The sequence below is a fragment of the Cervus canadensis genome, chromosome 6 (assembly GCF_019320065.1).
Source record: "Cervus canadensis isolate Bull #8, Minnesota chromosome 6, ASM1932006v1, whole genome shotgun sequence".
NCBI lineage: Eukaryota > Metazoa > Chordata > Mammalia > Artiodactyla > Cervidae > Cervus > Cervus canadensis.
Genome location: NC_057391.1, coordinates 56,972,588 through 56,997,205, shown reverse-complemented (window position 1 = coordinate 56,997,205; position 24,618 = coordinate 56,972,588). Strand labels below are relative to the sequence as shown.

At 35.2% G+C, this 24,618-nt stretch overlaps 1 protein-coding gene and 1 non-coding gene across 2 annotated transcripts in view; one reads left to right on the top strand and one right to left on the bottom strand.

Moving 5' to 3' along the window:
- SECISBP2L (SECIS binding protein 2 like) overlaps positions 1 to 24,618 on the bottom strand; it is a 55,776-nt gene that overhangs the window by 29,801 nt on the left and 1,357 nt on the right. The window contains exons 2-7 of the mRNA XM_043472044.1: positions 18,092 to 18,270; positions 15,355 to 15,679; positions 13,598 to 13,733; positions 7,046 to 7,278; positions 6,728 to 6,752; positions 6,268 to 6,383 (exon numbers count right to left, since the gene is read on the bottom strand). Of these exons, the coding sequence (XP_043327979.1) occupies positions 6,268 to 6,383; positions 6,728 to 6,752; positions 7,046 to 7,278; positions 13,598 to 13,733; positions 15,355 to 15,679; positions 18,092 to 18,270 (1,014 nt within the window). The remainder of the gene's footprint in view (positions 1 to 6,267; positions 6,384 to 6,727; positions 6,753 to 7,045; positions 7,279 to 13,597; positions 13,734 to 15,354; positions 15,680 to 18,091; positions 18,271 to 24,618) is intronic.
- Positions 1,370 to 1,473, top strand: LOC122444394. Its single transcript, XR_006270237.1, has one exon. It is a non-coding gene; the product is annotated as a U6 spliceosomal RNA (small nuclear RNA).

Sequence of the window (24,618 nt, the reverse complement as noted above, 5' to 3'; positions counted from 1 at the left end):
CCCAGAGGAGGAGAAAAATGTATTATTTTTAAGTAAAATGTTTTACTGAAGTATAACATACAGAAATGTACCCAAAAGTATACAACTCAACAAATTTTCATAAAGTGCATAATTTGTTATAAAAAGGTAAAACTTTGACAAATGAGGTAAATATAATGAAAACACAAAAATGTGATAATTAGTGCATGTTATTCCCCCCCATGCATGAACACTTATATTGGCTTTATTTGTAATACCAAAAACAAGAAACATCCCAGATGTCCTTCATTGAGAGCATAAACTCATTGTGGTATATTCACCCTATAAAACAGTAGGCAATCATAAAAACAAACTACTGATATAACTAACAATCTGTAGGAATCTCCAGAAAACCACACTAGTGAAAAAAGTCAATCCTAAAAAGACTGTATCAGTTTATGTATACAACATTCTGGAAATGACACAATCATAAAATGGGGAAACAGATTAGTAGATTCCCATTAGTGGATTCTAGAGTTTAAGGAGAAGCTAGTGAGGAAAGGAAGGGAGTCTGGCTATAAAAGAATGACATAAGGGATCCTTATAGTAATGCATCTGTTTTGAATCCTGACTACATTGATGTCAGTATCGGGCTTGTGACATTGCACTGTAGTTTTGAACGATGTTACCATTGAGAGAAACTACGCATTACCTTTTTATAAAAAACTATTTCAGATCTATTAGTATCTGCAGCTTTCATATTTTTTAATCCTAAGACATATTACAAATTTTAAATCTTGTTTATAAGAAAACAGATTTGAGGATAAAAATTTCGGTCACACAAATTATTATCCTATTAATACATCTGCAAAATGTTCAACTGTCATACAGAGAACTTAAGAGTAAGAAAAAGCATTATCTTAAGGCAATCAAGTTCCCTCTCTTAAGTACCCAATGCAACTTATATGAAATGCCCTTCTTAACCAGGACACTTTAGAGAAGATGTGAAAAGTACAGTCTTCTTTACCAGTTACTCAAGAATCCTAATAAACAGAACTTGAAGTGGACCTGGACTGCAGGTGCTGGTAAATAGGCTTTAGGTATGAAATAAAAAATATGCACACAAAGCCCTGGAAGCACCTGGCAATTCTCATGCTAATCAACAGGTCCAAAAAGACTTGCTGATAAGAAACAGAATTTTTACACTCTTCTGGGAAGTAGGTTGTATGGCAGAACTATAAGCTACAGCACAGTCCACACAGTAAATGTAATTCTTCCTTAGAGGATCTATTGTGAAAACTGGGCTACTTCCTATAAACTATAAGTACATGTTAAGAAACTAGATAATTTTCCAGGTACCCAACAGATTCTTGGTTTTAAATATTTACTTCATCTTAAAACAGACTCATGAGTGCTCGCTTCGGCAGCACATATACTAAAATTGGAACGATACAGAGATTAGCATGGCCCCTGTGCAAGGATGACACGCAAATTCGTGAAGCGTTCCATATTTTTGAGTGAAGTAAGCCAGAAAGATAAAGAACATTACAGCATACTAACACATATATATGGAATTTAGAAAGATGGTAACGATAACCCTATATGCAAAACAGAAAAAGAGACACAGAAATACAGAACAGACTTTTGAACTCTGTGGGAGAAGGTGAGGGTGGGATGTTTCAAAAGAACAGCATCTATACTATCTATGGTGAAACAGATCACTAGCCCAGGTGGGATGCATGAGACAAGTGCTCGGGCCTCGTGCACTGGGAAGACCCAGAGGAATCGGGTGGAGAGGGAGGTGGGAGGGGGGAACGGGATGGGGAATACGTGTAAATCTATGGCTGATTCATATCAATGTATGACAAAACCCACTGAAATGTTGTGAAGTAATTAGCCTCCAACTAATAAAAAAAAATAAATAGAAAAAAAAAAATAGACTCATGAACATGGATAGAGAGACAGATAGAAAAATACACCATGTGATGAAGCCAATTTTAGAAAAATCTTTGATAGCATCTAGCAAGGAATGTTCTCAATAAAATTATTTCAACTTTAATGTCTATTTAAAATTTTTCATAATACAGTATTTTTAAAATTGGTTCATGAAAAGAAGCTCACACAAAGGATGGCAAAACAAACACAATTTACAATGTCCAGGTACCAAAGAAACGACTTAATTCACAGAAATTATTCACACTGAAATGAGTACTAACAATCAAGCCCTAACATAGGGATGAATAGGAAGCAAGAGAGTAATTCTTGAGTAGAAATTTGTACATTCCTTTGTACAGTCACTATCACAAAAAAGTAAATGTAAATCTGCCTTCCAAACAGCATTACAATTACATCAAAATGTTAGCCTTCTTGTAAACCACAGTTAATATATATGCATTAATGTTGTTACAAACACAAAAATAATTCTTTTAAAAAATAAATGCAACTTAATTCTTGGAGACAAAGTTTGAGGATTAAATTAAAATCCCCAACTAATAGTTCCAACAAAGTTCAAGGGGATCAAATATGCAACTATTTCAATTACCTCCTGGAGTGAACCTTTGTTTTTTTTAAGTTCTTCTCAAAGAGTTTTGTTAATAGAGACTGGGCATACAGAACCGAACAAAGCAAAAACAACAAATACATATTAAGATTTTTAAATGACTAGCATAAAATTAATATATAAAGATTTAAGTTTTCATACTCCATTTACATAGCAAAAAGAAAAACACTAAGAATTAACATATGAGGAATATGTAGCAATTTGTTTTCAGAAAACTATACAATACTTCTAAAGAACACAAAAGGTGACTCAAAAAGAGAATGACATATTTTTTTTTCTAGAAAGATGCCACATCATAAAGGATGTCCATTCTCCTTAAGTTGATAGATTAATTTAATGACCAAACAACAAAATAGAAAATCCAGAAACAAGATTTCAAAATATATGGAAATTTAATAGGTGATAAAGGTGGCTATCTCAAACAGATGAAGTAATGGACTTGTCAATTCACAGTGGTGGGAGACTTGGGTAGCCACATGAAAAATACAAAATAAGACCCATTTCTCACAACATCCACTAAGACAAACTCTAAATGGAATAAAGATTTAAATGTAAAAAACATAAGAGCATAAACACACTGGAGGATAATTTCAGATAAATTTCTTTATAAAAAATCAACTTCTTAACAGTATTTAAAACAAACTTGTGCATGGCAATTATTAAGCAAAGTCAAAAATAAAAATGCAATTCTAGTAAAATATTTGCAACTCATATAACAGACTAAAGGCTCTTAAAATTTCTTTAAATGTGGTTAAGAGCTTGATCAAATTGCTTTAAAAATGTACAAAAACAGAGAAAAAGGTCAAAGCACAATAAATGGGCAAAGAACATAACAAGTTCACATAAGAGTACAAATGGTCCTTAAACATATGGAAAGATGCTCAATTATATGAATACACTATTTCTCCTAACCCTGGCACAAATCCAAAATATTGAAAACACATGATTTCTGAGGCTCTATGGAAATAAGCACTCTCCACATTACTGTTAAGAATGCAAAATGGCACAATCTGGTGATATTTACCAAATAACAGAGGTGACTTCACCTTTTCACTCAGCAATACTTATCCAGGAATATATTCTACTGCTGTACACACAGATTTCAAAATAACACTGTGTCCACAATAGCAATAGTTTATAAACAAAGTGTCCATCAACAGGACTCCAGAAAATATCAAGGATGCATCAACATTAGGTGGTGGTGGTGGTTTAGTTGGAAGTTGTGTCCAACTCTTGTGACCCCACGGACTATAGCTGGCCAGGCTCCTCTGTCCATGAGATTTTCCAGGCAAGAATACTGGAGTGGGTTGCCATTTCCTTCTCCAGGGGATCTTCCCGACCCAGGAATTGAACCCAGGTCTCCTGCATTGCAGACAAATTCCTTCCCAACTGAGCTACAAGGGAAGCCCCAACAACACTGCTGCTAAGTCACTTCAGTCGTGTCCAACCCTGTTCGACCCCATAGACGGCAGCCTGCCAGGCTCCCCTGTCCCTGGGATTCTCCAGACAAGAACACTGGAGAGGGTTGCCATTCCTTCTCCAGTGTGTGAAAGTGAAAAGTTAAAGTGAAGTCGCTCAGTCATGTCCGACTCGTAGCAACCCCATGGACTGCAGCCTACCAGGCTCCTCCATCCATGGGATTTTCCAGGCAAGAGTACTGGAGTGGGGTGCCATTGCCTTCTCCACCAACAACATTAGGAGTTGCTTAAAAAAGTGCAGAAACCCTCTGAGTAAATAATACAGCAATATCTCTATGATACATTGTTAAGAGATGTGAACAGAGCACAGAACAGAATGAATAAAACATGAGATACATACTTATATATTTACTTATAATGACATGAAGAAACTGGGCAAATACACAGGTACAGGTAAGAGGAGAACACATGTGGAGGCAGGATGCAAATGAGATTGTTTGTTGTATAACCTTTTTCATATATTTTTTTCAACCTATTCACAAAATAAAACCATTTTTATTTTACTCAAAAATAAAACTTAAATTTTTAGACTCTATCATTTACAATTAAGGTTACATCAGAGTATAGAAAAAAACCTGCTGTTTCAAATGTTAAGACGCTGGTAAAAGTATTAAAAAATCATGTCATTGTTCAGTAATTAAAACCACACTGTACAGGTGTATAAATCTAATAAATGGGGAAAAAGGTCAAAAACAGAACCTGAAACATAAGAAATTAGCAGATTACTAAAAGAGTAAATCAGAAAAAATTAATATATTACAACATTAAGACAACTGGTTAACTACTGTGAAAACTGACATCATTATGTTGTACCACGCTTCAAAAGAAAACCTTGGATAAAAAAGTTTTGAAAACATTACACTGTAAAAAAGCAGCAGAAAGTACAAATGAATATTTACTGCATTTCTAAAAGGCTTTTTTTAAGCCTTAAAATGATCAGAAATTGCAAAGGGAAAATATTTTGACTTAAAAAAAAAAGATTATCCCTATCAAAAAATCAAACAACTGCACACTTAAGAAAAGTACAACAAAGCCTCAGAAGTAGAAAAGAAAACACATTGTTCAACACCTGGCTCCAGTTCTTTTGGAATGAACAGATACAAAGTAAACAAATGTTTATGCATTTCCATAATTTTCTGTTTTGTGTTTTTTCACCATTCTCCTTAGCTTTGGGGCAGAGATAAAATATTTTTCTGTATCAGTATTATTTACTCTCTAGAGGGCTACTGACATCAAAAGTACCAATGCTGAGACTGCAAGCTTGGCAGGACTAGCAGTTACAATTTCAAGATAAAATTTTAGTACTTGACCAAACATTCCACAGATTTTGTTTATCTAATCTATATAAACAATTCTTGTTTCAGCTCTTTTGTTTTTGATCAAATAAAGCTAGACTGCTTCACAAGCCTGCCACAAACAACAATGACTCATTTTTCCAATAACCGTAGGGAAGAGGCACTATTCTACTTGTTTTCCTGACAGCAAAATTAATGCTAGGGAACTTCACTTCAGGGAGGCAAGGCACAGGCAAGTATTTGGTTTATTCAATCCATTATTAACTTACTTCTATTTCAGTTCATCTAGATCTACTCACATGGTAACTTTAATTCCCATTAACAAGATTTAAGAAATCCAGGCATGCTATCTAAAAATTAAAAAAGGAAAAATACTGACCAACCAATGCCTCCCTGATTTTATAGACAACCAACACAGGAAGGTAGTTATTGGAAGCCTGCGGCAGTATACAACTTGCTCTGCTGCACTGCAGCTGAATCTCGCTCCCCAAACCCAGGAAGCTACGCAGTCTGGCCACATCACAGCGCGAGGTGGCCATCACTGTGGTACCGCACCAAGCACCAAGCATGGCCGGTGGTGTTTATAGTCAAGGAAAGACATGGACAAGGCTGTGGTCCTGAAGGTCAAAAAAATCAATATTTAAGGCATTAACATGCTTTATGTTTTTTATATAGATAGGAAAAAGTCACAGAAGACGAAGCAGGACTGTATTCTTTTTTTAAGTTATAAAATATCCAAATACATTTCTTAAATAGAGAAAAGTAGAAAATGGTACAATATATATCCCACCTATTCAACATCTTGCCATTTTGTTTCATTATTTAAATAATAGTTTTATTCGTTAAACTACTTCAAAGGTACAGATTACCATGTTAAACACAATATGCATCGCCAAAAATTAAGGACACTGCTCTTCAAAGCCATAATTTATAATAATTCATCTCACACCTCTTTCTCCAACCTAATCCAAATTACCTGTGAATTATTTCTTTGTTCAGTCTGCCTTCCACCTCTAGAAAATGTCTGATTTTTTTCCATCCAAGGTTTTTTCTGAGTTGCCTGGCAAGTTACATTAGACCAATTTACACCACCTATAATAAATGAGATTTTAAAATATAATTATAAAGACTCCAAAACCTAAAGTGCCCCCTAACATCATGTGTTGAAACTCAGTCATTCTAAATGTAACTCTGGAAAATTTCCATAAACTTTAAGTGGCCTTCCAGTTCTTGGTAATGTTAAGTGTCAACTTGCAGAGTACCTCCAGCTGACATTCTCCCAATTTTATCAACAAAACCATATTTTCAAATTAACTTGCATTTCTTTGGAAGACTTCTAATTTTTTTGTAGCATCAGCAAGCTTCATGCTTAAAGCAAAACTGTGACATGGACAGAGAAGAAAAGAGAGCAAAAACACTATGCAGAAAATAAGTACCTGCACATACAGATGAGTCCACATGCTAAAAATAGAAACAAAAAAAAAGACAATTATTTTCTGCTTAAGAGTAAACACCATATTCCTTGCAAAACATCTCACAATTCCATCGACTGTGAAGTACACTTATTATAATCTTAGAAAAAATACTTCTCCATAAATGAGTATTTTTATATTAATAGTAAAACATACAAAACACATCTTTAACCATCGTATTATAGGAACTGTTAATGAAAATAGATACTTCAGCTTTAGGCAAAGACACAAAGATAACACTGACAGAGATGACAGATGAGAGGATAAAGTAACGTCACATACACTGATGGAGCCAGAATCGGGATTTCTCAAGCCCCCCACAGCAGGCTGCTGGTTGTTGCTGTGTTTGGGGCTGCAGTAGCCACTGTCACTGTCAATGTCAGCCTCACTAGCTCCCTGCTCACTAGAGGACTCCGCAGTCGGGTGGGAGGCTCTTCTCCTCCTGCCTTTGGCCTTCCAGAGCATTGCGGCAGAGCTCTCAGAGAGAGATTTGTTTGCGATGTCTGATGGGAAATCTGTAAGGCAAGGAAAGTGTGAAAACTCTTGAGGAACAAGCTGACCAATTCTTTTAAATTATCATTAAAATTGTAAGAAAAGAACAATACCGAACTTTGTAAACAAAGAAAACAGGTGGAAACTTTTTGAAAAGATCAGCAAAAGATGTTCCTGACAAGTTGCTTTATAACATGTGTTTATTATGGACAGTATCTGCATAACTATTTGTGTATTTAATATTATATAATTAAAACAAACCACTATCATCCATTAAACATCACCAATCCTTTGAAGTCCACTGCATGCTTCCTCCACCACTTTATTCTCTTCCTCCCTCAGAGGCTATTCGGAATTGTGTTTATCACTCCTTCAATTTTTAAAATAGATTTACTGTGGACTTCTGTATTTCCAAAACATAAATTATGTACTTTTGCAGTTCTACCTTTATAAAAATGGAATTACACGTCCACATTCTTCTGTGACTTGCTTCCCCCTGCTGCTGCTCTCTCCCTCAAACACTGACTGATTTTGAGATTCTGATGCATGTGGCTATAATTCATTAAGATCACTGAAATCTAGAATGCCTGTGTATGAATATACCAGAATGCCTTTGTCCTTTGTACCACTGATGGGACACTTGGGTTGTTCTGGGGTTTTGCTCTCAACAACAGTACTTCTGTAAACATTCTTATATAGATGAAAGAGTATGTATGTGTCCACATGAAGGTTTCTCTAAGGTAAATACTGGTAGGCTTAGGGGTTACATGTAATGTTCAACTTACCTAGGTAATGCCAAATCATTTTCAAAGGTGGTTAAAACAGTTTGCACTCTAAGAGCAGGATATAAATAACCCTGCTGGTGCACATATTCACCAAATACTAGACACTGTCCTCTAGGCTGTAATTTCTCTCAATTGCTGGGTATAAAAAGATGGCTCATTGCAGATTTTAATTTGCATTTTCCTGCTTAATAATGAGGTTGGGAATAGCCATGCATGTTTTCCCCTCTGTGAAATACTTGTTAGTTTTACTTTTGGATTGTTTGATTTCTGTTTATTTTTCTACTAAGTTGCCTGTTTCTCATTTTTGTGTTTCACAAATTGTACTTACAAGACATTTTAAAAAACAAGACCTCTTACCAATTCCTCCCAACCCAACACACCGCTAAAATTCCTTTTACTACATAATTTTCCCCTACCACCCTTTTCTCACAATCACAATTTTTCTATATATAACTTTTATACAGAATCAATATAATTTTTAGTTGTGCTGTTTAATATTATATGTATGTTCTTTGTTAATTATAATATATGAAGGTTCCATATTAGCCCACTGAGTGGATTTCCTGGGCTCTTCTTTTGACTTATCGCCTATTACTGGACTTTGAGAAGTTTTCAGTGGTGTTTTATGTGCTGCCGCAGTATACGCACCTTTAATCAAACAGTTCCTTTCCTTTCTGGGAGGAGATTCCATTTGGATACACTGTCCTCAGTAGGCCAACTGGAGCAAAACAAAGATTCCTACAGTTCTGCCAAAGTGTTTCAGCCCCCTGGCAGCGCTGCATTCCAGGGGCCCTGAGCGCAAGGTGAGATCATTTTCTTACTGATTCTTATGAACTCTTTACATGTCCTCATACTAATCCTTTGTCAGTTACATACATGGTAAAATCCTTACCAAGATCTGCGACTTGTTCCTTCATTCATTCTTTTTTTCCCCCTTTTGGCTGTGCTGTCTTTGCTGCTGCACGGATGTGCTTTCTCTAGATGTGGCTACTGGGAGCTGCCCTGCAGTTGCAGTGCTCAGACCTCTCACTGCGGTGGCTTCTCTTTTGCGGAGCACAGGCTCTAGGGCGTGCAGGCTTCAGTAGTTGCGGCTCGTGGCCTCAGTGACTGCATTTCTAGGCTCTAAAGCACAGGCTCAAAAGTTGTGGCACAGGCTTAGCTGCTCTGTGCCATGTGGGATGTTCCTGGACAAGGGACTGAACTTGAGTTTCCTACACTGGTAGGCAGATTCTTTACCACTGAACCACCAGGGAAGCCCCTTCATTCACTCTTGATAAATAGAAATTCTTAATTTTATAAAGAGTTTTCTCCATGCAATCATAAAGGTATCTGTCTATATTTTCTTCTACATGTGGCTTTCTCATTTAAGTCCTTAATTCATCTGGAACAGATGTGCATGATATAAAAATTAATCAGCCAGTTAAATAATTAATTAAAAACATAAGATTTGCAAGTTGTATATGTTAAGGGTCTGTAATGCTATCTCTGTCATTTTCCTTGTATATGTTTTCACATACATGGGTCTGTTTCTGGGACTCTGTTCTGTTTAACCTTTGTATACTGTATTTTATATATTTTTGTATAAGCCTATAAAAAATAAATGGCTTAGTAGGTCTTGCTATCTAGAAGAAAAAGTTCTTTTGTTAATACTTTTTTAAAATGCTTTTAATTAAAAAAAATTTTTTTTTAAATTTTTTATTTTTTTGGCCATATCATGTGGCATGTGAGATCTTAATTCCCCGAACAGGGACTGAACCCATGCTCCCTGAAGCGGGAGTAGAGTTCTAGCCACTGACATACCAGGAAATTCCCAAAAGGAAACGTTGTTTTCCAGGAAGTCATGGCTCTTTTCAGATGAGTACTCTTTTATTTTAGAAATTAGTTTGTCAAGTTCTCCAAAAATCCCCATTGGAATTTTTATCAGAAATGCGTTGTATTTGTAGATTAACAAAGGGAAAAATGCCATTTGCAACATCAGATCATCCTGAATGAGCAAGCAACAGGTTTTTTAAAAATGTCCTATAATAAAGTTAGTTTTCAGTATAAATGTCTTATACTTTGTCAGTTATCCCAGAAACTGTATTTTTGTTGTTACTGTAAATGATATCTTTTCTTAAATTCTGATTGTTGGTAACACACTGTAATGAACTTCTGTGTATTATCTTATACCTAGCCATCTCAATAAACTCTTTTAAGTAATACAAGCTTGTGTTCAAGAGTAAAAACGTATTACAAATTCTTTAAACTATAATTTGCATTCTACCTATCAGTTCAGTTCAGTCGTTCAGTTGTGTCCGACTCTTTGCAACCCCATGAATCGCAGCACGCCAGGCCTCCCTGTCTATCACCAACTCCCGGAGTTTACTCAAACTCATGTCCATCGAGTCGGTGATGCCATCCAGCCATGTCATCCTCTGTCGTCCCCTTCTCCTCCTGCCCTCAATCCCTCCCAGCATCAGGGTCTTTTCCAATGAGTCAACTCTTTGCATGAGGTGGCCAAAATACTGGAGTTTCAGCTTCAGCATCAGTCTTTCCAATGAACACCCAGGACTGATCTCCTTTAGGATGGACTGGTTGGATCTCCTTGCAGTCCAAGGGACTCTCAAGAGTCTTCTCCAACACCATAGTTCAAAAGCATCAATTTTTTGGAGCTCAGCTTTCTTCACGTCCAACTCTCACATCCATACACAACCACTGGAAAAACCATAGCCTTGACTAGACGGACCTTTGTTGGCAAAGTAACGTCTCTGCTTTTTAATATGCTATCTAGGTTGGTCATAACTTTCCTTCCAAGGAGTAAGCGTCTTTTTAATTTCACGGCTGCAGTCACCATCTGTAGTGATTTTGGAGCCCAAAAGAATAAAGTCTGACACTGTTTCCACTGTCTCCCCATCTATTTCCCATGAAGTGATGGGACCAGATGCCATGATCTTAGTTTTCTGAATGTTGAGCTATAAGCCAACTTTTTCACTTTCCTCTTTCACTTTCATCAAGAGGCTTTTTAGTTCATCTTCACTTTCTGCCATAAGGGTGGTGTCATCTGCATATCTGAGGTTATTGATATTTCTCCCAGCAATCTTGATTCCAGCTAGTGCTTCTTCCAGCCCAGCGTTTCTCATGATGTACTCTGCATATAAGTTAAATAAGCAGGGTGACAACATACAGCCTTGAGTACTCCTTTTCCTACTTGGAACCAGTCTGTTGTTCCATGTCCAGTTCTAACTGTTGCTTCCTGACCTGCATACAGGTTTCTCAAGAGGCAGGTCAGGTGGTATGGTATCCATTCCCATCTCTTTCAGAATTTTCCACAGTTTATTGTGATCCACACGGCCAAAGGCTTTGGCATAGTCAATAAAGCAGAAATAGATGTTTTTCTGGAACGCTCTTGCTTTTTCGATGATCCAACAGATGTTGGCAATTTGATCTCTGGTTCCTCTGCCTTTTCTAAAACCAGCTTGAACATCTGGAAGATCACGGTTCACATATGGTTGAAGCCTGGCTTGGAGAATTTTGAGCATTACTTTACTAGCGTGTGAGATAAGTGCAATTGTGCAGTAGTTGAGCATTCTTTGGCACTGCCTTTCTTTGGGATTGGAATGAAAACTGATCTTTTCCAATCCTGTGGCCACTGCTGAGTTTTCCAAATTTGCTGGCATATTCAGTGCAGCACTTTCACAACATCATCTTTCAGTATTTGAAATAGCTCAACTGGAATTCCATCACCTCCACTAGCTTTGTTCGTACTGATGTTTCCTAAGGCCCACCTGACCTCACATTCCAGGATGTCCAGCTCTAGGTGAGTATGAGTGATCACATCTTTGTTATTATCTGGGCCATGAAGATCTTTTTTGTACAGTTCTTCTGTGTATTCTTGCCACCTCTTCTTAATATCTTCTGCTTCTGTTAGGTCCATACAATTTCTGTCCTTCAATCAAGGACAGAAATTCTACCAATAATTGACAGCAATTCATCCTGATTAAGAACAACCTGAAGAATAAGAATACTGATAGAAGGTATAATCTTCTACTCAAATTATATCTTCATCTTTTCACTTTCTAACTCTTGAGATTCAGAAGGTTGTCTTTGTGGTCACTTAATGAACAAACCAAAAACATTAGAACAAATTTTTAAAGTAGTTCTAGGGTTCAAAGCATGTAGAAATGGGTCATTGTGTCTAGGAACAACCAAAACATACAGAACTTTGTCATCTATTACCCTATGGCTCTTTATCATAAACCATTCCAAGCATTCGTCAGTCTGTTACTCTTATCACTTTATGCCCTACAAACCATACAATGACTGTACTATCAGCAAGCTGTTTTTAACCGATTCCCGGATTCTTTCTTACTCCTAAGGAACCTAAGCAACTGTGAAAGGATAACTGAATGGCTGTCCAACATAAAAGCTACAGTACAAAGGAAAGAAAGTATGTACCATCTAGTTCATTTCAAGCAAGACAGCATTTTTGTAAAAACTGTAAAGGGTAAAAAGCAAACACGCCTTTGAACAGATCTAGTCTGGATCATCAATAAGGATTTTTAAACGACAATGAACAGAGAAGACAGCTCCCCACTCCATAGTTAACAAGCGCATTATCAGGGGTACAATATGAAGCTTCACATGTAACTGGAAAACAGTGAGGATTTTAAGACTACTTATTAATTCTTACCTATTGTCAGGATAAAGCTTTTTACTTTAATGTTTACACAGTCCTCTTAAAAACTTTTAACAAAATGATATAAAACTAGCCCAAAATTTTTACTTGTTTGAGGATACACGTTACCGCTAATAGGTCTGGTTCAGATCTATGCTAAAATATGGTGCACAAAACTTGGTAAGTTCTTCTATAAAGATATTCATAGAATGTTTTAAAAGAGATTTTAATCTAGTTATTGACAAACCTATGAAAAATAAAAATAAAATAAAACATGTTTAATTCTAACTTCTACCAAAAGGAGTCCCTCAAATCTCTACAATGTCTTCAAAATTCCATCTCTGATTTCTGAACTGCTTCACTCCTATAAGGGGATAAGGAAACCTCAAATTCTGCTCAAAACTACATAAGCCAGCCGCCAAGTTGAAAGAACTTTAAGAACATAGGACTGTTTATCTTTCCTGAAGAATTCCACAAAGTGGCAGGATAAACAGAAGACTCAAAGTCCAAAATCCTAAAAAGTGGTAAAGTCTACAATTACAAAGTCAATGCATGACAACAGATAAAAATCAATGTATACAGACATAGAGAACAAACTTGAGGTTGCCAAAGTGTGTGTGTGTGGGAGGGGTGCGGGGGGAGGGGTGAATTGGGAGTTTGGGATGAGCAGATGCAAACAAACAACAAGGTCCTATTGTAGAAGACAGAAAACTGTATTCAATATCCTATGATAAACCATAATGGAAAAGAAAATTAAAAAGAATGTACTGTATATGTATGTATAAATGAAACCACTGCTGTACAGCAGACATTAACACAAGACTGTAAATCAACTGTATTTCAATAAAATAAAAAATACTTCAAAATCTATGATGTATATACGTAAGAAAAATCTTGCCTTACCAGTTTGCTGTGAAGCATCTACCAGGAGCACAATTTTTGACCGATTATCGGGACCTGCTGCATTTGTCTCTTTCTGAATAGCTACATTTTTCACCAGTGGTCTTTTGCTTTTTATGTGCTGTTGTATGAGTTGTTGCTGATTGAAGTAAAAAAAAAAAATTAAAATCCTATTCAATGTACTAAAAAACATTGTAAAATATATCAATTCATCCTTCAAATATATACTTAAACGTAGGCCACAAATGAGTGACTCTCAATCCATGAGGAAACAGGGTTACTGTGTTAGGATTTCATTCAATTATCTACAACCAATCATAGTACGCTATATAATGTAATTATATACACATTTTTATACTACTTTTCAAATAATCATTAATACTATTATAATTAGTGAGATATATTCATTTTAATTGCCATTTGCATTTTAAATTTTCTTACTAATAAATAATAAGAGTACAATCACATTAAATAAGGGGTTATAAATTTTTACTTAAAAAGGCAGTATCGATAAAATGGGTGGTAACTTAAAAAAAGCTCAATTTTAGTTTCATGAGAGCAATGAAGTACAAAAGAAATTTCTGCTTTAGAGTTTAAAAAGAAAATATTAAAAAGCTGATCCTTTCCTTCATTTTTTAAAAATATGAGTATCCATCACATAATAGCAATTTATACAAAAGAACTCCAAATTTAACTTCTTAGATAACTTCTTGAAGTGCTGGAAATGCAGTCTGAGATATCATGTTACTTCAATACTTGAAAGTTATATACTATTGTCTATTTCCAATACTTATTTCTTTTCATTCTGAGATATCCCAAAAGGACTTCCCTTGACCCAGAAAGTTTCCACGGACAAAAACTAATAAGCTTTTCCAAGCAACTTCTGCAGCTTGTTTGTATTTTAACCTGAACAAAGTATGCCAGAAGATAGCATAGACTTTTCACTGAAGACGCTGGGCTAATGGAATTTAGGAAAGCATGAACTCCTTGACAATAACAGATGTAAAAGGCATCTAATCACTCTGCTTTCCATTAGCTCAAAAGTGCTGAGAAGAAATCTGGTTTTTCTTATTTGCTTTGACACTATGGCTTCAACAGAAAAGTAATCTTTTAGTTAAGAAACAGACACCTAGAATTAACCTTAACTCTCCTGTGATTTCAAGGCCTTTGTGTCCTTTTGTTTAACTTAGTCAAAAGGCTGGTATTGACAAAAAGTCATTTCGCACATTTATCTTTAATTTTTTTTAGCCCTAGGAGACCCTGTGTCCATATAATATAGTAAAGCATTCTCTGAAGAACAAAGTGCTGTTCCTAATAAAAACTGACAGAATAGAAAACAATGAAGTTGAAGAGACTTAATGCATCACAATATTCTTTTCCATAATATCTCCTGCTTATTTCTGAAGACTGAAATATCTAAATGTACATCAGCTGCTTAACACTGCTAGGAAAGGAGTCAAACTAATCCCTTACTAAAACTGTGTCACTATGCAATTTTTATCACTAAATTAAAATAATTTGGAAATATTTGTGCATTATGCTTATGTAAACTCTCTGATTTGAAAATGACTGTAAATCATATCACCATTTAAGAATGAGGAACAAAAGTAATGGAAAAAGTTATTTTTAAAATGCTACATCCTTAATTGTTTTTTAAAAAGTAAAACTCTGAGGTAAAGGCTAATCAATACAAGTAGCAAATTACTTACACTAACAACAGAAATATCAAACACAAAAGCCAATCAAATTTGGTCACTTACTTTTGGTACCATTGGTCCTCTATTACTATTTCTGTTTCGATGGCCAGACAATGGGAAGACCTGTCCAAGGTGATTTGGACGCTCAGTGCATTCTGTGGTTATAGTATTGACAGTATTTGCAGCCTGAAAAGTGTTGGAGTAAGGTGCAGGGAAAGGATGATAGAAACCCATAACTTGTGCACATGGTGCTGGCATCAGCTGATAATATGTATACTCTGTAGAAACAGGTGGCTGAGCAGATATAATGGGGTAAGCAAGGTATGGTCCAGCAGGGTTTGGATTAGGCTGTTGCCATCGTATATCATTGTTATATAATGGAAACTGTCTGTAAAACCAAATCAAAAAAGAACAAATCTATTGACATGCATGTCTGAAAGTAATACAAAGCAAATTCTCAACTTATTTTAATAAAAGAAAATAACAGTATAAAATGTGCTAAGTTGCTTCAGTTGTGTCCGACTCCTTGTGACCCTATGGACCGTAGCCTGTCAGGCTCCTCTGTTCATGGGATTCTCCAGGCAATAATACTGGAGTGGGTTGCCGTTCCCTCCTCCAGGGGATCTTCCTGACTCAGGGATCGAACCTGCAACTCTTAAGTCTCCTACATTGGCAGACGGGTTCTTTACCACTAGTGTCAACTATAGCCTCGTAATAATTCTGAAAAAGAGATTATTTTTTATCAATTTCCTTGCTATAATTAGTTTTTACATATGTGTAATAATAATTTTAATTGATAGTATAAAGGAATCCGGGCTTCCCCGATAACTCAGTGGTAAAGAATCTGCCTGTAATGTAGGAGATCCAAGAGCTATGGGTTTGATCTCTGGGTCAGGAAGATCCCCTGGAGTAAGAAGTGGCAACCCACTTCAGTAGTCTTGCCTGGAAGTCTCATGGACAAAGGAGCCTGATGGGCTACAGTCCAAAGGGTCACAAAGAGTCAGACATGACTGAGCGCATACACACACACATACACAAAGACATTTAACCTGAGAGTTTACTGCATTCCAAAATTTAAAATGTACAGAGTATTCTTATTTGTAGCTCTCTCCCTCAACCTCACAATATTTCTGCCTAAAAGTTAAACACCGATCTGCTGAATCTGCCAGTAATGGCAGTCCAAAGTTCCCATTCAGTGACAGCAACTAACTGTAACAGCCTTCTGCAAAAAGCAGGGTAAGGTGATCATTGTATAAGGTGGTCTTTACAGTAGGTGACTTGATTATTCCACCTCCATTCTTTAGCTCAGGCCAAGGGCTTCCTACTCCTTTCCCATATTCCCCTAACCACTTGGCCAAGTCCAGCTCTTTCCCCGGCTCTCCTTCTTGACAATGAAAGCAGGCGCCAGAGGTCCAAGAGAAAGAAAAGAAAAAGGCAGATTTGTTCAGTGCCATCTTATCTCCAGCACTAGGGTTCTTCTAGTGTGATGCCTTCCTATAAAGCACCAGTCCTTCCCATCTCATCAGTCCTCCCTGCAGACAGTTGCCGCTGATGACTGAGAGGTCACAGGGAGCTGGACCACAGAGCTTTTCCTCACTATTCCGTGACAAAGCACAAGGGAAAAATGTCCCCTGCCATAATTCTAAAAATATTTTAAAATAATCTGATGGCTGGCCTACTCATGAATTCTCAAAATTATTTGGTAAGATAAGAAAAGTTAAACTTATTATACTGTACACTTGGCCACTTTGTCAAATACTGCAATAGTATTTTTAGTTTATAAATTACTCCAAGCATAGTCCAATATAGGTCAAAGATTTTTAATGTAATATTACCCTGACTCAATTGAGCAGAATCCTTTAGCTTCTACTGTGCCTAATGCCCCAGACTATTAAAGAGTTCTAGAGTATTAACTTGAATATTTAATACCTGAGAGAGGAATTTACTGACCATATATCTCATATATCCAGAATTTCTCAAAGAATGTGCTTGGACACACTAGTGTGACGCAATGGTTAAAGATGAGTAGAAATACTGACTTGCCTTAGCCCTCAGGGGTGGTTGGGCAAAGGCTAGAGTCCAGCTACCTCATCCATTTATCCTACAGTGCTAGAGAAGTACAATTTTTATGTGTGATATAATATGAAACAGGCTGACAGTACTTTCATACAGCAATAAAATGAACTACACCAATGAAGTGCTAATCATTCAGACAGTCTAAGCAGGGTTAGAAAGGCTATCACAAGACACACCCTAACCACTAGGTCACACATTATCCGAGCAGTAAACATTTTGCTAAATCACTCTGTGACTATAGCACAGAATCTAAATTTAAACTACAATCAAGAGTCGAGAGATATAATAAGCTAACTGGCCACTAAATCTTCAAAGTTAAGGGCCACCCCTTGATACATTCTTCTTAGAACAGACTGTCTTGGCAATTAGGATTAAATGCCTATCCTCAAAAAAAGGGTTTCTATTCACCTCTTTCTGAATAATTCCTTCCTCCCGTTGAGTCAGTTTATTTCAAAAAAATTTCAATAACTTATCATAGGTGATACACACAAAGAATTTCATTTTCTCTTAGAAAGAATGAGAAAATAATAATAATCCAATAACAATGCCAACAATTTTTAAATTTCTACATCATTTGGTTTCATTTACTCCTCTTAGAAAGTAGAGAAATAGTTAATATTTAAATGTTACAAAAGGAAAAAATTAAGAAGTGTGCTTTGCAAACTTCTACATTTCCCTACCCCTTTCTTCCCCCACCAAAAGAAAATAATAATAAACAAATTACCTATTGGACTGGTTTTCTTGCACGAATGGATAACAGGTAATCAGGTAGCTGGGAATTGGAGTTGGTTCTACACCAGAAACATTTCCATTATCATTTGGGAGTGCCATAGGGATCATAAATGTATCAGGATTCTTCTTCTGGGGAATAAATGGTTCTACCTCAGCTGACAGCTTGACATTCTTCAAAGAGAAAGTGAAACACATTACTAGCAAGCAAGCAAAAACTTAAATAATACAAATTCACAACTTAACAATAAAAGAGACAGTCTTCTCAGTATTCACAAAACATTCAAAGGAAGAGCAAGGTCAAATTTAAAAAATTTAATCTGATTATGTTATTTAGACAAAGCCATCAACTGGAGGAAAAAATTTATCAAAGGTTACTACATTTCAATGAAGTCATTTCTTACATAACCAAAGCTGTTAAAACAATCAAGAGTACAAGGAAGTCATACCTCGGAGTCCAAAAATAAAGCTGGTAGTAAAAAAACAAAACAAAATAAAAAACAAATTAACTCTTCAGACAAAACACTGTGTTTTAAGTTAATTTTGTTAGTGGGAAAAAATCACTGAACAGAGTTCTGAAGGATAACTACTCTATATTTGTTTGAATAGTCTAAAAAAGTTTACTTCTGTCCATTGCAGGAAATTAGATTAGTATGGTTAAATTAAAAGGAAGGATAATGTCTACAATAAGTGAAAAAAACAACTTAGCACAAGGGAGAAAAACTTGCTTCACAGTTAAATTGAGAAAAAAGTGAGCACTTCAGCTTTCCAGCAAACAAACTGAGTAAATAAGGTAATCCAGAATACGTGCTCCATTTTAGTTTATTTTTATCTTTTCTTATAAATCTATAGATGTTTAACAGACATAATACACTACCATACTGCTGCTGCTGCTGCTAAGTCGCTTCGGTCGTGTCCGACTCTGTGCAACCCCACAGACGGCAGACCACCAGGCTCCCCCATCCCTGGGATTCTCCAGGCAAGAACACTGGAGAGGGTTGCCATTTCCTTCTCCAATGCATGAAAGTGAAAAGTCAAAAGCGAATTTGCTCAGTCGTGTCCAACTCTTAGCCGACCCCATGGACTGCAGCCTACCAGACTCCTCCAAACTACCACACTAAGGATGCACAAATTAGAGACAAAACTATAAAGAAAAGTAAAGAAGAGCAATGAAAGTCAGGACAGGAATTACTCTTAGGAAAGAGGAAGTTGTGATTGGGAAGAGGCACCTGGGAGAGCTTCTGAGGTACCCGACAAAATACTATATCCTAACATGGGTGGCACAAGGTCTTCATCCAATAACTCATTTAGCTGGACACTGGTTTTATGCATTTTTCTTTCTGTGTTTGCTACATTTAACTGAAATTTTTTAAATTTTAGTATAAAATAATCTATAGGCATATTCTGTAAAAGTAGAATGTTAAAAAACCACAAACATCTCAAGGAGACTTGGGGGAAAAAAACCCCACAAACAACAATATTAAAAGATAAACACTTTGCAAAACCAGTGAGTGGAATGCAATCCAATACTTCAACAACTCAAATCAACTACGTGAAAGCAATAGACCTAACCAGAACTTTTTCCCCACTGGGATGGCATTTATTAGAAGCTCCTATCAAGGCATATTTCTCTGAATAAATTTCATGCATGTTTCTCACAAAAGTAATCAGTAGAAAATCCAAAAAAATCTAAAGAAAAGACTTGACATGCTAAATATACATGCTGAATATACAGCCTTTTTCGAAACTGTTCAAAAAGAGTTCACTGTGAACATTCCAAAACACATGTCTAGGGGAAGAAATCTGAACTATACAGCAGTATCAATTTAATATCCTTCCTCCCCACCTGATGTAACTTTGAGGTCTACTTTTGTACTACTGACCAAATCTGAAGTAGATAACATAATTGTACTCATAAATACGTGTGAGTTGGTTTCTTGAATCTCAACATAGGAGGCAAAAACAAATGTTAATAGGCCAGTGATTTTCACTACGATAGTCATTAGGACTCAAAACTTATTTATTAAGGTATAAAATATTAACCTTTGAACATATGAGAATCCTGAACAGTTTTATAAATCTGGATTAGAAGACACTTGGAATTTTTTTCTAATTCAAGGTATATGGTTATATTAAATCCTCAATCCCATATGAAAAAAAGTAAGAATACTATTATAAAGAAATAAGGCAATTTAAAAATAACTTTTCCTGATACCCCCAAATAATACCAACTCATAAATTACTCTGGTAACAACAAATTCATATCCTTGCTCTTTCCCAGCAGTGTAGTGTTTAGGACTCCATTTCCACTGCAGGGGGCATGGGTTCAATCCCTGGTGAGGAAACAAATACCCCACAAGCCACACAGACTAGCCAAAAACAAAAAAAAAGTTGCAACAAGTTTTTTATACCTAGTCTCATCTGTTCTTTATATGTTTTGTGAATTTAGGTAATCACTATTCAAAAAGTGTCATGCATAATTTATAACTAATATCTGCACATATACACAGTATATGTCCCAAAAAATTAAAGTCTGTGTTGGCTTCTATTCTAAGTGCAATTCTAGATGTTGGCATTCAACAATAAAACTCACAAACACTGAAATGATCCTTTGTTTTTACCAAAAAAGAGAAGCTGCTGTAGTCAACAGCTGCACAAACAGAAGATGTCACTAGTAGGAACAGACTGGCAAACTTTCTCCTATAGTTACAACTCCCTATGGTTTTAAAAGTTGTTTGTCGTGACTTTGGGGCCTTCAGTGTCATACATCAAAATGCAGCCTCAGTTGTCCTCAGGCCTGAAAAGTAATGTTCATATGGCAAACTATTTTTTAAAATTTCACATAATAAAGGTCATACAGATAATATGTTAAGCAAGCAACAGATTTTGGCAGTTATTTCCATTATATTAATATAGAAATTAAAGGAAAAGATGTCTTACATAGTAGACAACAAAATGTTACGAAAAAATTAACCAGTTACTTCATACAATGATACTCCTCAGTTTGTATTTGTTTATTCTATTTATGCCATGATCATTAAGAAATCAGAAATTTTATAGCAAATTTTTGTCTCCTTAAAGAAAATAAAAATATGAAAGAAGTCTAGACACAGAACAAAATCTACTCCTGTACTACTATTTGCTTAAAAAACAAACAAAAAAGTAACTGTACTGTAAAATTACCTTTATCTTTTAGAAATTACTTCAGAATTTTCCAAGTTAATGAAAATCATAATCCCAGAAACCTGTATTTGAACAAGAAACTATAGAAATCTTATTTAAAAGTTTATTAAACAAATGCATTCAGATCACTGAGAGCCTGTATAATTTAACAAACACACTCTGAGCTCATGTACTGAAGAGAGTACCACGCTAGTATGAAGCACGCATCAGCAGAGAACGCATACTAAATTCCTCTGAGATAGAACTTTCATAAGAGTACAAATAATTTCCCCAGATTAAGCAACAGAAAAATGACACCCACTTAAAATCAAAACTGAAGTAGAACATAACAAAGCGTGCTCCTACAGTGAAATGTCAGTACATACTACACACCTACAGAAAAAATACGACTATGGAAACCCTCCACGTTCTTGCTATATTAAGGTAAATAGGATATATCAAACACTAAGATGTTTTTATGTATCATGACCAAAGATAAAACAAATGTCTCCTGAAGGAAAAAGTGCTTAAGAGATACCTGCTGGCTTTATTGTTTTCTAGTTGGAACGTCTTTTACTGAAAGTAAGCCACTTTCCAAAATTTATCAGTAGTTATACATATCAAGTTTTCCAAGACTTTAGAAAATACTGAAGAAAAAAATCAAAGCATATAACTTAAGACTCTGCCTACTTGCTTTCCTATTTATACATTTTCCCTCTTTTCTTAAAATGGACCACATTTAATCTTGTTAAACTCTGATGGTACTTTTCTAAAACCTAACTTTCTAAATTTAATACTAGTTTTTGGACTATCTATTCATTTTCTCTTTTTCTTTGAGGAGTTCTCCCCCGCCCCGCCTTTCCTTGGATGCTTAATTTTTAACTTCCTTTTAAAATGCTGAACAACGAAAACATTTATGACTACGCATTTGCCTCAGAGTATAGCTTCAGCCACATCCCATACATTTTAATATGCAGTATTTTATTACGTTTTAAAAAATGTTTAATTACACTTTTTAATTCCCCTTTGACTTAAAAACTTAGGGGGAAATGCCTCTTTAAATTTTCAAATGATATTTTCACTAAATGAGCATTCTTTACTTTCTTTTTGATTACAAAAGCATTTTTAAAATGTTAAGGCAATCGCTTACTTAGATCTATAAAAGCTAACTCTAAGTATTACTGAATAATAAACATTTTAGAGTAACTTATTTAGAATATAGTTTGCAGTGCTGACTCTATTTGACATTTGTAATTATTTAAAGAAAAAAATGATAAGCCAGATAATTTTATACCTTTATTGGTAAACAGCTCTTTGCATGAAACCATGTTTACTTATCATACATCTGGTTTTCTAAGAATTAAAGGCATTAGTGATCAATAATTTTGCAAATTACTTTAAAAGAACTTATCTAACATTAATGTACTAAAAACTAAGCCAGTGTTTAAATTATTTGATAATACAAGAGATTGTCAACCTCAAGTGTTCTGTCACTTCTAAAGTCAGTTTATTTTTTAAAAAAGTCTCAAAACACTGTCCTAAATGTCGTAAAAATAGAAATACAAAAACTTTATAAACAAACTCCATCATTTAGTCTTCACATCCCTTTATATCAGGTTTTTTTTCCCCCCTTTAAGGACAGAAGAAAAAAAAAAAAAAAAACACCTAAGATCTGGCACAGCTAAATAAACAAAACAGATTTTTTTTTTAAATGCACTAAAAAAAAAAAAAAGCACTCTACTAAGCAGTATTCTTTCTCAGAATTAACTCTGGCAATTAAAATAAGCTACTCATTTTGATTTAAAACAGTCTTGCTAAAAGAGGTTACTCCTGAGATTCTCTTATGGTTATAACATTTTTTTTCAAATAGTCATTACTGCAATTAAGATTACTAGCTAGCATGTATTCCCAGTAACTTGCTTTTTATAATCTTGATCAACACACACAGAATTTATCCGTTTATACAAAGATTTTATATATATATATAAACAAGAAGTAATTCCAATAACTACAACTTCAAGCAAAACACGCTTAGATGTTTTTTAAGTTACACTTGTGCAATACTCCAAGGATTTCACTTAGATTAAGACAAAGTGCAGAAAGTCTGTATTAGTACTAGTCTTTAAAAATCAAACTTTTATGAATACTCAACCACTATAGTATTATAATAACTTTTAATACTGTAGACATTTCCAGAAATTCTGAATATAAACCAACACTGGTTTAAAATAAATGTTTTGAGAGAAAAGTGGAAATTCAGCACATGTGGCATCTGTTTTTAATGACTTTTACCTATTAAATTCATTTAGTAAAAATATAAAAGTACATTCCAAATAACTTGGAAAAGCCATTACATTACTCAGTGGTATCGTGAAAGCAATCAAGAACTCCACACAGTGGACAGATCTCAGTTCCAGCCCCTAATCTATCATTAAGTTAATAGTTCTGTGCCTTTTTCAATGATGAATATGAGAATATAATGAAAATAATGGAGTTTTGCCATCAGAAAAGTGCTAATTTAAAATGAAGGAGACTCCTTCCAGGTTATCCATCGACCCCTGAATTAACTGCCTACAGCATGAACTAGGCAAAGCAGCATCACTTCTTGGGATCTTAGCTTCCTTTGAGTGTGGGGGAAGAGGAATTGATTCAGATTATTCTCTCATAATCCCGTAAGATTAGCCTAAGGGAAGAGGTAGGAGGTACTGGAGAGAAAAAAAAGAAAAATTCTTCAACCTACATTTATGTTTTTTTCTGAAGCTTAAATTTCTACAAGATTTTAATAGGCTGTGGACTCTGGAAAGATACGGGATGAAAGACAAAAGGGCTCTCTAAAGAATCTGCTCATAGCACTTGCTATCAAGATAATTACATACAAATAACTATGCTAAAAGTTACCATCTAAATAGTTAATTACATTTCCTCTAGGATGAAAGAAACCATAAGTATATACATGGAACCATATACATGGAACCATAAGTATATACATGACAGCATTACTAGTTACAGCTCTGTCATCCTAGTGAAGGAACAAAATGTTTAACCCTTTCATTAGTAACACAAGTACTGGAAAATCATTCAAGAAAATTTCTTATTCACTTCTCAGGCTTTGAAATTTCGGGTGCTTTTTGATAGGTATCTTGAAAAATTAATTTTCCTTAAATTGGATATGGGGGCATATAAAATACCTTGGATCACAGGAAAGCCTGCATTAATTTGTCAAGGGGCCCCCATCAGTTTTGCTTTGGTAAATACACATACTGTTTCATAAAACTCGCTTGTGTTTTCAGTCATATTCACACAAGCTTTTATTAAAGATTTTTATACAAAGGAAAAAAAAGAAAAAGAAAAAAACAAAAC